A 14,262-nucleotide genomic window follows, 5' to 3' on the forward strand; every position below is an offset into this window, starting at 1 on the left:
ACTTTAAGTATATTTTCCAAGGATATCTAAAATGTAAAATGTCCAAAACTAAAATAATTGGTATTGCCCCAAATCTGTTCTCTTTGATTATCTCAGGTAATGATCCCACTATCTACCAGTTGGTCAAGTCAGAACCTGCATCTAACTTTGACTTATCTTCTCCTCACTTCACATATCTAATCATATCAAGTTTTGTCAATTCTACCAGGGCCCGGACCAGGTGAACTGAGTGATGCACTCACCTTCAGCACAAAATTTAACGGAGTGCCAAAAATTCAAATAAATAGTGTCCTTGACTCACTCTTAATCCACTCTTTCTCCATATTTTTGTCAGACATCACTGAAAAATAAAAGTCTAACAATCATTCCTCAGTTCAAAATCCTTTTCTAGCTCTCTCTGCAGTGTCTTCCTGATAAAGTTCTAATTTCTTAATTACTTAAAAGACCTTTCGTTATCTGGTTTCTGTCCATTTCTATTCTTTATTTTTCTTATTTATGCTCCAGGCAATCTGAATTATTTTAAGGCCTTCAAAGATGTCATCCTATCTCTCACCTTCTTGTCTTACAGATACCATGTCCTATTTCTGTTTCACTTCCAATCTCTTCTTTGATTAATTGCTGTTAATCCTTTAGTTCTCTGCTCAGATATCATTTCTTTAGGCAAAACTTTCCGACTCTCAAAGTTTTAGACATTCATCCCTCCTATGTGTTCCTATAGATTTCTCTGTACTTATTCACTTGTGATACTAATCATACTATTTTGTAAATTCCTGTTTACTTGTCTGTTTTCCTCTTCCTCTTGGACTATATAAGATTTTTTGAAAGCATAAACTCTGTAGCCATCTCATGCACCAGTGTGACCCCAATACCTAGGACAGAATCTGATATATAATAGGTGTATTAAATAAATGTTTGTTGAATGAATGAATAAAAAAGAAAGAAAGAAATTAAATTATAGTGAAAGGCCAGAGGGTTGAGTTATTTATTAATACCCAGAAAACTGAAGCAACTGACTAATAATGACAAGCTAGCACTTGTTATTTCATAATTTATAACACATTTCATTTGCAGCATTTCTTTGCATTTTCATAATTACTCTAATGTGCAAATATTATTATTGTCCAATGATCCAGAGAAGGAGACATAGTACTAATCACAGGAAAACATTTGGGAAAATGTTTGGCTTTGAAGGAACAAGGACACAGGGAATATAGTATCACAGCTCTCCTGGAATAACACATAAATTTCCTTGGAATTTGAATTGGAATCTGAGGGTTACTACTAGGCAACCTCTGGTACAAAATGATCAGATTAAACATTGAGGCTTTGGGCTTTTTTCTTCTACTGAACTCTTTATGTTTGGGCTGGACATCTTCCAAGTGGGTGTCACCCAAAGACTCAGAGTGACAACAGGTTTCCAGGTCAATGATTAGAGACAATCATTTCCAAGTTTCCCCTGCATAAACTAAGCAACACACACATCTCCTTTCCTCTCCCATTACTGGGTTCTCAGTGGTAAAGAGAATGCTGCTTGATCTAATTTGCATCACTTTTCATCTACTTATGCAACTCCTTTTATTCTCTTTGCTCAAGAGCAAACTCCTTGGGAGCATTGCAGAGCAGGGCAGAAACAGCTAAATCTAGAAGCTACTTTAAAACGCCCAAAGAACTAAAAATGTCTTCCAATTACCAGATAAATAACTATCACATGAAATAAGCTAGATTAAGAGAAAGGATTAATTATCTTCCTTGCTTCTTCACATGTTGTAGTGTAGACCAGTCGATCTCAATGGTGACTACACATTAGAATCACCTAGATATTTAAAGAATTATAGATGTCAGGCCCTATCCCACAGATAAACTGATTTAATTGGTCCTACATCAGGCCTAGGGATCAGTCTTTTTTAAAGCTCTCCAGAAATCTTATTAGTTGTGTAATCTCAAGCCATTTTTTTTTTAAATTTTCTGACTTTATTCAGTTAATTTATTTCTAATGTTTAGGGAAAACCCCTACAATAACACATACCTAAATGGGTTAGTGTGAGGATTGAATAAAATAATTTGTGTAAAGTGCATACATGCTGCTTTACATGTGACAGCCCTTAGTGGTTATTAGTTTCCTCTGCTCCGCTGCACTTACCAAGAGCTATCACCATAAGCAATCCTGGAACTCCAAAAGCCAATGCATAGCAGTCTCCCCCAAAACACTGCACATCTCCTAAAGAAAAAGAAAAAGTAATCCTGAATCTTGAGTCTTTGATGCTCTATTCCACAAGCTCGGGTTTTTGAGATTGTAGACATAGATGTCTTCTTTCTTCCCATTACCTAGTTCATAATCTGTCTTTTGGGCCAGACAAACCAAAATTGAAAGAAATTCTCTCAGGTTTTCAAGCCCTTGAAAAAAAAAAAGAGGATGGACAGCAGGAAACCTTGAACAGATTTTTGACTGGCCAGAGTAAAGCCTTACACAGGGCCCCTTAGAAAAGATTCTAACCTCTCAGCATGGGTGTGATAAATGTAGAAATCAAGCTCCCTGCATTGATGGAGAGGTAGAAGACTGAGAAGTATCTAGCTCGTTCCTCTTCCTGAAACAAACAAGACAAATCATCAGTTCAAGGTGCCTCTTAACTCTACCACCACCCTATGTTGAGATTTACCTGGAACATACACAGACAGATTCAGATGTTGCCTCCATGGTGTCTGAATATGACAGTAGACATTTTTTAAAACATACCTGGCTGACCCCAGACAAACACTTGCACATCTTTCAAACCCAAGTACAAGTATCTTTAACATTATTTTAAGCCCTTTACCTGGGCAACAATGATCATCTTGTACACTATGCCACTACTGTGTCTTACACATATCTATCCTAATATTAATTTCTTTGCATTAAATGTCTGTTTCTTTCAGGTTTTAGTTCCTTTAGGGCAGAAATCACATCTTACTCATTTCTGTAATCCCCACTATTTAGCATAGCACCTGCAAATATTACAGACTCAATAGACATTTGTTGACCGAATTAAGTGAATGATTGATTAAGTAATTTGTGGAATGTGCAGTAGGAATAGGATTAGAACATAGGGCAGTGGAGTAAACTGTTGATCAATAGGGTAATTTACCTAGTGCTTATGGAAAGTCTGCCAGAGAGTATAAAAGGAAGTCCATGGGCTTAGAAGTGGCTGGTGGAAACTTGGAGGTGGGTTTGTCCCATTATTGAATATCTTCATGGAGCAGTTACCAGATGAAGCAACATTCAAAAAAGTTGCTAATGTTTTGTTCATTGTGTACTGCTGTGCCTCATTTTGTACCCCAGATCTTTTCCTAACACATTAGCACAATCTGTCTTTCCCCATTTTCTATTTATGGTGTGATTTATTTCTTCATCTGGTCACCACTTAAATTTCATTCCACTCATCTATTTGTATAGTTAATTGTGCTGCATAGAATCCCACTTGCCAAAGTTTTGTTTTTTTCTCCAAATTCAGCAAACAATTATCATCTATGGACCCCCAGACAGATACAGAATTTAAAATGATAACTCAAATGGTCTGAAGGGTAAGAGACGATTTGAGTTATAACCACAGGAAGACATGACACACAGAGAGAACACAGAGAAAAAAACCAGAAGCATGATAAATGGCTATAGATGAGGAAATAGATACATGAAGACAGACAAAAAATAAAACTGAGAGCAAAAGAGGAAGTCAAAAATGTTGGCTAATCTAAGAATAGACTATTGCCTATTTGTCACTGCTTCCTCATATGGGTTCATTTTTACCTTATTCATACTGTTTTTTTCCTCATTGACAATGGAAAGTATTTAGGAAAAGAGGGAAGAATCATCTAGACAAGTTCATCTATAGAAACTCACTCTGTTTTATTTCGGAAATGGTCAAGTTAGAGATGCTTAAATCATCTCTACACTATTCATTCCGTCCCATTCCCAAAGCACTTACCACGTTTCTTCTTAAATACCTCAAGTGAGAGTAAACTCACTACTTCAAACTCTGACTGTTTGAAGTTTTTCCTTTCATTAAGCAAAAAGCGAGTTTCTCATAAGCTTTCATTCATTGGTCTCAGGTTTAATTGCTGACATCTGTACAATATCTATAGAGAGCGATAATATTCTCTTTAATTATTATCTTATCCAGGCTAAATATCTCCAATTCCTCAATTTTTCTTCATAAGATATGTCTTTTAGTCCCATCTACCACCCTCGTCATTTTCCTTTGAACATTTTTCAGTTTTTCTTTCTATTAATGATCAGTACCTAGAATGGAACATAACTCCCCGGATATCATCTTACCAGTGAATTACTTTGATCTTGGCAAATGGCTACTTTCCAGGTAACTCTGTTAATGTTTGCTCTACATTCTTGAAAATACAGGAAGAACAGAACTCACATGCTTTTGTTCAAACTGGTCCCCACCAAAAGCTGCCACGCAGGGTTTGATACCTCCTGTTCCCAAAGCTATTAGACTCAGGCCAACCAATGATAAGACTCTGAAATGGAGAGATGAGGATACTACACATATTGATATTAAATACAACAGTAGAAATTGAATATAGAGTTACAGGAAGAAAAAAAAGGTACACAAGGGCAAATATTCCCTTTACATTTCTAACCTGTGGGCACTTTCCATCTGCCTTCACTCCTAGGAAAGACTTGGAGGCACTTATGCTCTTTATGACTCTGAGCCTCTGCCAGAAAGAATTTATTGCATGGGAAAATTTGTCCCTGATATTCCCATTTACCCCTTGTGTACAACAGATAGGAGCATATCCTGAAGGAACTTTAAAACCTGTGGTTCTCAATTTTGTCTTAGTCAAAGGGACACTTCAATAGAAAGAGCTTATAAACCATTATCCCACATACCCTTACTAACCACAAAACAAAATGTTAAAATTCATCATAATTTGTAGCAGTGTCACTGACTTTTCGATGGGACACCAATAAGAAGGTATCTGATAGTTACTAAATTTCAAACAAAATTCTTAACTTATTGCACAAATACATGCACATTATAAACATGTTTACATATGACCTGCTTCTTGAACAACTGTAATCCTCTATACTGACTGAATAGACATAAGAATATATCAAATGCTTCTTGCTCCACAAACATCAATAACTTTAGGAAAAATGGATAGAGCAACTAGAATATGTGAAACTACACAGAAATGGAAATACCCAAGCTTTGAATATGATTTCTACAAAGTATTATAAGGAAATATTACAGACATTTTTTAAAACCCTGTTAAAGTACAGATGCATGGATAGGTGAATAGGTAAGGGAATATGGAGGGCATGAGGGTTTTAATGATTGTCTTCAAGCGTATGATGAGTTTTTATGCAGAATACTAACTAGGCATTCTGCAAGTCCCTAAATATGTAATAAAAACAAATGAGCTCAGATAAAGTAGGAAAGAATTCAACTGGTCATAAAACAATTTTTTTCTTAACCAATCTGGTAATAAAACAATAGGTTAGGAAATAAAGGGACATCTCTGATAAAAAAAAAGAAAGAAAGAAAATAATCTATAATGACTATGTGAGACATTTACCTGTCTAATGGAAGAAAAGTGATTCAGTTTATGCCATGATTTTACTCACGTGTGTACCATGTGTCCCCCCAGTACTGGTAAAGCACCCAATGACTTGATCACATGGCCAAGCACATACACCAAGGAGAGATAGATAATCGTCCTGTTGAGAGAGTTAAATCAGTCAGTCTATGGACAGAATTCAGAGACTTGAGCAATATAGACTCAGAGTTCATACTGTTCTCAGTGCCAGGATAAATAAAGCAGGAGGAGGAAGAGGTGGAGGAGGAAAAATTTACCTGAGAAATGTAAATAGAAATAATAATGGTGAATGAAATAAACAGACTAGAAAAGGAGAGAAGTCTTTACCCTTTAATGTTAGAGGTAATAGACAATCCCTTCAAGCTCCTTTCTCATGCCTGATCTCCCCCCCCCCCCCACTCTACACATACACAGAGGATCTCTGCCCTGGTACAGAAATATTAAGACCAGGATAAATTCGTAGTGAGTAATGATGTTTTAAAGTAGGAGAATCAGAAGAACAGAATACTTTGAGATGTTTTGCTCAAGGAATGTCTTTGGCTCTAGAAATTGGTAGGAGTCAAGGAAGAACTCCAATCAAACAGGAAAAAGGAATGGCTAATACAAAGAATTTTATCTAAACCCAACCACTAAGATATATAGAGAGGTAAAGGACTCTCAGGCCCAGTTTGGTCACTTACATCCTTGGGTTAATTGTAATCTCTGCTACAGTTTCCTCATGGACAAGTCACCAAGGATAAGAAAGGAGCCAGGGACTTTGAATAGACTGTCCATGATAAAGATCATGAAATATGGCAGACTACCACAAATACAATATACTCCTTATGTATATTACCACACTTGCATTCTCTTTATTATAAGTAGAATATTAGTACTAGAGAAAATCTTGGAAATTATATAGTTTACATCTATGATTTTCAAGTGTAATACACTAATGTGAAATATAAAGAATGGAACGAAGGTATCAGAGATAGAGATGCTGGGGATACCACAAATTTTAGGATGTGGATTTCTTATTCTAAATGCCTAATCTTCCTAGGCTGGCTCTCTAGAGAAGGGATCTTAGAAGGTTTATAATGGCAGGTAGAGAATAAGAAATTGAGTAACTGATCTAGGACTAACTAATATCAGAAGGAGGTGACAGTCTTTCACAAAAGGTTTTATAGAGTCTTCTAGAGGAAAGTTCTCTTTGCTGGAATAAAAAGAATAAATAGAAAGAAAGGGAATGCAAGTGGACTGAAAAAAGGCCATCACTAATGAACCTAAAAGAGATGATCTATGTTAGATCACCAGAGAGAAAAATCAAAAGGTGTCTCAGCTGGATTACTAGAGTCTGAGTAGGGAGATCTGAGCAATATCTGATTATTGGACTAAATGAATAAGAGAAGTGTAAGTGGCTTAGAAGGAAAACAGGCAAGCTTCTAGGTGAAAGCCTCATGGAATTAGTCTAGGGTATGAAGAATAAAAGAGAGGAAGCTAATGGCAGAAAACTTTAATACAAGGAAAAAGAAGTCAAGAAAGACTTGGAAATTGCACCTTTGAAATGAGATCATTGGGGTCATTGTAATTCCCACCATATGACACAGAACCAGTTTAGATAGACTTGACCAATCTTCCATTTGCAAATGAGGAAAGTGAAATCCAGAGATATCAAAGGACATTCCTAAAGTGACATTCCAATTCATATTGATTGGGATTAAGTCTAAAATTTCTACTTTCTAACTCATGGTCCAGCGTTCCTTCAGTTTTATCATGAACAAGTTAATGTGGAAAAAGGAAAGAGAAGAGGAAGAATTTTTAAATATTATGCCATTACCAGAGTTATTTTTAATTAGAGCTTAGTAACTGAGAAGGAGTGTGCAGTGATGACAGAGGATGAGACTTAGCATGAAGAGAGTCAGCTCTGATCAGACAAAAAGGATGGGAGGGGGAAAAGGCATGCTATACACCCATTCAGAGAAAGAGAAAGAAGTGCAGAGAGGACATCAAAAAAACATATTTGGCAATAAACTCATTTAAGAGAGTGTTTGAAAGTGATTTCCAAGGTTGAGTACAGACTGATAGGCATGGGTCACAGGGAATAAAACCCAACACTAGGGAAAAAAGTCATCTTCACACCTGCCCACACCATCTGCAGTCTTGTGCCTACATCTGAGTATCTGAAGGTGAATAAATTTATTAACTGAAATACTTAACAGACACTCTTCCAAGTGCTGTGGATAAAAATATAAATGAGATTTTGTTCTCTATGTGTTTGGAAGAAAATAGATTTATACACAAATAATTATAAGACAGAGTTTGGTAAATGACATAGGAGGGTAAAAAAATAAGGAGTTCAGAGAAGATTAGACTACTTCTGGCTGGTAATGAAAGGTGAGGAGCGAGAATACTCCATAGCAAAGGTGGCATTTGAACTGAGCCTTAAAGGGTCGGGTCAAGGAAGGAAGAAGGATGGGGAGGAAGAGATTCCATGAAGTAGAGACAGTGCAAACAGACACTGACTGGAGAAGAGATGCCCTGACCAGTGTTAGGGAAATATTAGTACTACTCAGTTTTTTCTAGTAAACATTCTTGAAAGGGAATACGTATGACAGTAAGAGCAGGACGGTCAAATGGAATGAGATTAGTAGACAGTGGGTTAGTCAGCAGAAAATTTTGAGCAGGGTAGTAATGTGAACAGAGATTTCTGTTAGGAAGATTAATTTGGCAGTAGTGTGTAGGTCAAGTGTAAGAAAAGGATATATGAAGCAGTGATAACTTTTTAGGTGTCCATTTCAACAGCCCAATTTAGGGGTAACGAAGACCAAAACTAGAGTAGTGGCAATTAATGGCAGTGAGATTCACTGTTGAAGAGGAATACATATAAGAGATATTACAAAACTAGAATTAGTATAATTTGATAACTAATTGAATGTGGGGGTATAGAGAAACCAGAAGAAAGAACAGATTTGGGAAGTGAGGATAAGGTGGAACATCCAGGAGACGAATGCCAATATGCAGTTATAACGCATACTGGAAATTGAGTGACAGGTTAGGATTACAGAGTTTGAGGAGCTATCTGCCTATAGCTAATATTGACACCATAGGGATTGCTAAAAGGGAATCTGGAGAAAGAGAAAAGAGTAAAAGACATACCCTCGGGAAATGCCTACATGGAGGAAAGAGTAAAGTACACAAAAGGCAAAAGAGAAGCCAAATAAGGAAGAGTCCAAAAAAAGCATGAGGAAGAGAACCAGAAAATACAGTGCTAAAGAAGCCCAGGAAGTTTCAAGAATTTGGACTGATAAACAGACTGAAGTGTTAAAACAAGTTCAAAGTGAATAAAAATTTAGAAAAGACCACTGGAATTTGTTAACAAAGAGATCATTACCAATGATCTTAAAGACAGAAATTTCAATAGGATAAAGAGATGATATATGCTATATTTTATTCTACTTAGCAAACTGCTCTGTATTAAAGCTAGTTGAACATGAAAAATGTAAAGCAGGTATTTTATGTCTTATTTATCTCTTTATCCCCCATGTTTCTTTGAACAAATAGATGTCTGATTAACATTTATTGAATTAAACCCTATCAGATTAAACTGAATTTAATTGAATTCTATTGCACTGCATTATATTACTCTGCCCTAAGGAATAATAATGAAAAGGGAGAAAGGAAGACAACAAATACAGATGATTCTTTTTAAAATTTGGAGATGATGGTAAGAAGACAAAAAAAGGAGGGTTAATAATTGTTTGTTTAAAGCTATCAGAGCTTTGGACTTGCTTCTAGGTAGAGGAAAGGACTGTCGCTGAGGGAGAGTTTGAAGGCAAGAGAAGGGAATATTCCGGGTACAAAAACCTGAAGGAGAGTGACCTAGGTCATGGTGATACATACGTAAAAATTCATCAAACTGTATCCTTAAGACTTTTGGATTTGTGTACTTTATGTAACTTATACCTCAACAAAAATCAATTTAAAAAAATTAAGAATATCTCAAAATGGATTGAGATTGAGGGCACAAGTTGAGGTTGTTAAATTTCCTCTGAAATAGGCAGAAAACTAATGTTAAGATCATTGGTAGTGATGTTGAAATCCTGGAACTGTAGATCCTCAATTTTAAAGGAAGTCATTTAAAAACTAAAGTCCTAGTCATGTATGTGAGTCTTTTATTGTGTAACTGAATAGAGACCATGGCTTATACTTTTTATCTACACACAGTGCCACCCCCCTATCTATATGGACTTGGTAACTAACACTAGATAAATAGCAAACGTAGATCTCAGTTACCTACCCACTATCCCTCTCTCAAGTCAAAAATCTGTGTTTATACTGTGTTATAGTTATAGCTATGTAGAAGGTACTGATTAAACACTTTAGAAAAATGAATATAGAGCGGCCAAAGTGAAACATAAAAAAGTATTTACCTTGCAACACTAGGTCCACAAGATATCCGGAAGAAAATATTCCATGGTGAAACAAGTTTGGGAAACACTATGTGTAATAACCTTCTTTTTGAGATTTTACGGTGTGTATTAGCATGTTAATGGCTACAAGAAATCATGCAGTAAAGAAACATTTTCAGATTTGTTCAGCCTAGTATTTTCCAAACTTATTTGACCATGAGATCTTTATCTTCTTACCTTCCACTTATTATATCCTATGCAACTGATTTTCAGCAGAATGTACTTTGAGAAATTTAGACAAATCCATAGATGATAAATCCATAGAAAATAAGTGGGTGATGGATATCTAAGATCCATCTTTAGCCTATGAAAATAACGTTATGGGGGCAACTATAACATTATTCTATAAATATCTCTTGGTACTATTTTCAGGGAATTAAAAGATAATGAACTGAATAGACCATTAGTCTAACTCATGAAAATATTTACTCATATATTTTTAAGAAGGAAACTACAGAAAGAAGTTAAAGAAAAGAAAAAGAGATGGTAAAAGAGCTGAAAAGAGGGACTTGTGAGAAGATACTAAAGGAGTTGGGATGATACAACATGAAAAAGAGATGGAGAGTATATCAACTAACTATACTGAGGTCTCTAAAATTATAAATTTTCTGGTGTGCGGGAATCTTCATTTCCTCTGAGATCAGAATAAGAATTGGTCTTAAACTACAGAATAGGAAATTAAAATTAGGTTTAACAAAAACGAAACAACTCCTGACCGAAAAGGATGTAAAAATATTGGAAAAACTGATAATGAAGAAAAATAGTTTTTCTGTGTTGCCAGTCTTAGAGAGACTCTTATTTATCATGGATGATATAAGTATGTTCATGCTTGGAAGAAAAGGCTAGAAGTGGTAATCTCTGCACAATTAATCTGTGAAGCTTCTGGGGATATGATCTTCTATCTTCCTTACTTGAATTTTCCCAGCCATGAGTCAGCAATGGCTGCTCCCAAGATGGGAGTGAAATAACAGAGGCTGTTGAAGGCATGGTATACAGATGTGGAGGTGTCTTCGGTCCAGTGCAGGAAATACAGGAAATACAGGGTCAGGACAGCTGGGGCAAAAAAAAAGAAAAAAAAAAAGAGGCAAAATAAGATGGATGCATTCAAGTGACTTAAAGAGTAGAAGTACATTTAATCTCTGGTTTTTGAAGGGGATCTTGACCTTCAACATTCCAATCAGTAAGCCTGAGGGGTGACTGCTAGGCAGTAGGAGCAGGACCCACGGGAGTTATGAATGGGGAAGGGGGGCAATGCTAAGTGTACAAGTACAATACTCCTCCCTTCAGTCCATATGCACACATAGCATCATTTAGGCCAATCACAAAGCTAAATTGGTGCTTTTTCCAATATCCCCTTCTTCTCCTTCCCAGCAACAATCCAGTTCATACAACTGAGGAACAGACATGAAGACTGGAACTCAGATGATGAGTGTTTTCCCTCTTATATTCTCACAGATTGTGTTCTGGTTTCCAGTAGGCCTTTCTGTACTTGGCCTGTATGAGTTACTAGGTGAAATTCCATGAGGTGTTTGTTGAAAGTCCTGAGGAAAGGAAAGGACCAATTTGGATGAAGGCAGAAAGAGTGCGTAAGGGAAATAAGTGCATATAAGGAGACCAGATGTTACACACATGGGGTGAGGGTGAGTAGGGAAGAGTGAGACTTTGAGACACAAAATTACCTTTCATGCCATAGTAGGAAAAGCGCTCACAGAATTCATTTACCACAATGAAGGCAATGCTCAGTGGATAGTTGGAGCCACAGATTTTCTATGAAACAGAAGGACAGTGGTTCAAGTAAGAGCTTTTTCTCCTTATTTTAAACCACTAGATTGTTCCACAACAGAAAATTCGTTTATTTTAAATCACCATGATAGATAATGTGAAGCAATGGTGCCTACTCTTCATGAAACAGCTATTATCAGCTAAAAGTTCTTGCATTGCTGAAACTATTCTGAATATTACTTTATTCCTCATTCATTAAACAAGGAACTTCTCAGACATTCCTTGATCTAGGACCTGCTTATCTTCTCATAACTACTAACTGAAAAGTCCTGGGCTCTGGGCAGAATAATCATACTTATTTCTTGGGACAGAATAACAAAATGGTCTATGGAGCACTTAATGTCTGAGCAGTTACATGTACATGCCAGTCACCTGCTTCGCTCCAGTGTGGGCACTGATCTCTCTCGCCCCCACCTGCCTTGTGCACCCTGCTGGGCGGACTGCTGGCAATATGATGGTTTTTCATTCGGAGACTGTTGGAGCCAGGCTCAGAGCCCAACATAGATTCCTAAAGGTAAGCTGATTGATCACCTGGAATTTGGGCAGAGAGTTTTTAAACCTTGTAAAATTAAATGTCCATTCTTCCTACGAAAGAGATTCAATAATGTTTGCTTGTTAATCCTATTGGGCATAAAAAGGACTATGCTATTTCATGCATCGTATCAGTCAGAAGACAAGGGATGTCATGTTTTATTTCAAATCCCTACCCATGATAACAGCCCAACTAACATGAGAGGGGGGATGAAGATATCTGTCCTTGCGAGAGACAAATTTTATCATGAGATTTATTTTGCCTCTTATTTCATAAGAAATGTATGCAAGTTTGTAAGCAGCCCTAAATAGTTTGGGGCCAGAAGAGATATAACTAACTAAATAAATAGTAAAGTAATAAATTCACACTTTCATTCTTTTACCCATATGGATAAACAACCCTCTTAAATTTAATATATGCTAATATATGGTAATAACATGCTTGAAAGACACAATGAACTGGCTTCTTACCTTCCAAGCTCACAGCTTGAGAATTATACAAGTTGAAGCTTTAACATACTTTCACCAGCTACTAACACTGTCACTGACTGTGTTAACATACTGACCTTGGCCATGTTGTTACACCTGTCTTTATGCTTCAGTTCTGTTATTCCAAAGAAATGGGATTACTACCACCTCTTGGCCCATATTGAGAACTCAGTAAGTATTGGCTATTATTCTCTCCACTATAGGATTTGGATGTGAGGATTGAGTATGATAACGAATTTGGAAGTGTTTTAACAAGTATATAATGCAAAACATTATTACTTCTTTGTTTCTCTGTCCTGCCTCCCACTCTAAATTTGAACACATAGTAACTGAGGCTGGATCTATTCTAAAACTGCATTTGGTGTCCAACATAAGACTCTGCACACAGGGGGAACTAAGGGCTGAGTTTTCATATTGGTAAAGAAAGAACAATCACACACAGTTCTCCAGAGAGGAGTGCTTGCCAAGTTTCCCTGGACATTCAAATTGCTTTTTTTGTTTTTAATTTACCCCAGACAAACTCAGAATATACAATGAAATACAGCAAAGTCCTAGATTCCAAATTAACTTTGACTACCTCTTGCTGCTGCTTCCTCTCCTCCTAAGTAAAGAAAACCTGTTTGTATTTGGTTTTCAGGTAACCAAAAAAGAATAGCTTTTAATAACCTAATACAGCTCAGCCTGAAACTCCGAGAGGCCAAGGAAGAGAAGCAAAAGAGCAAGTCTTTCCTGTCAGAGGCAGAACTGAATCTGGGGACTCACCGGAGGTGGCTTCTTTGGAAGGCTGGGGGGTCGAGGTGGTACCTCTTCAGTGGAGACAGGTAAAAAAAAAGTTTCCTTGGACTCGTTTTTCCTGAAAGGATTCATAGCTGGCTCCTGACTCTCTCTCTCCCCAAGCATTTGGCTACCGTAGACACTTGGGACAGCTGCCAGATTACTGTGAAAAGGGGGACTGGGCGGGGAAGGGGGGTGGCTTCAGTAACTAGGTTTAACCCTGTGGGTGTTGGCTTCAGCAGTTGCCTGGCCCAGAGCAAAGCACAAGGCCATAGGAAAAGAGAAGGTTGGGTCTCAGAGACTAGTTCAGAAAAATAATTATACAAAAAGGAAATAAAGCACAGGGAAGAACAACACATCACAAGACGGGATGAGACAATGCCAGAGAATTGCAAAAGAATGCAAACTAGTTAAGGGCACAACCCGTCAGCACAGATTTAAACATTGATTTCAGGATAACAATAGCTGCCATTTACTGAAAATCTATTATGGGCAAGGTTAATATATATATGAATTACATATATATTATCTACCTATTCTAATTGTTCTTACTATCCCCATTTTATAGGAACGAATGTCCCAAGAGGTTAAGTAATTTGTCCAAAGTCATGTGGCCAGTAGGTGGCAGAACTGGAATTTCACCATAACA

General features: G+C 36.9%; 1 protein-coding gene across 1 annotated transcript in view; it reads right to left on the reverse strand.

Moving 5' to 3' along the window:
* Positions 1–13,807, reverse strand: part of SLC15A2 (solute carrier family 15 member 2) — a 33,325-nt gene extending 19,518 nt beyond the window's left edge. The window contains exons 1-7 of the mRNA XM_019729612.2: positions 13,602–13,807; positions 11,717–11,804; positions 10,949–11,090; positions 5,618–5,710; positions 4,407–4,506; positions 2,495–2,585; positions 2,141–2,218 (exon numbers count right to left, since the gene is read on the reverse strand). Of these exons, the coding sequence (XP_019585171.2) occupies positions 2,141–2,218; positions 2,495–2,585; positions 4,407–4,506; positions 5,618–5,710; positions 10,949–11,090; positions 11,717–11,804; positions 13,602–13,739 (730 nt within the window). The 5' untranslated portion in view covers positions 13,740–13,807. The remainder of the gene's footprint in view (positions 1–2,140; positions 2,219–2,494; positions 2,586–4,406; positions 4,507–5,617; positions 5,711–10,948; positions 11,091–11,716; positions 11,805–13,601) is intronic.
* Between the last annotated feature and the right edge of the window lie 455 nt (positions 13,808–14,262).

This window comes from Rhinolophus sinicus, linkage group LG01 (assembly GCF_036562045.2).
Source record: "Rhinolophus sinicus isolate RSC01 linkage group LG01, ASM3656204v1, whole genome shotgun sequence".
In the NCBI taxonomy this organism is placed as follows: domain Eukaryota; kingdom Metazoa; phylum Chordata; class Mammalia; order Chiroptera; family Rhinolophidae; genus Rhinolophus; species Rhinolophus sinicus.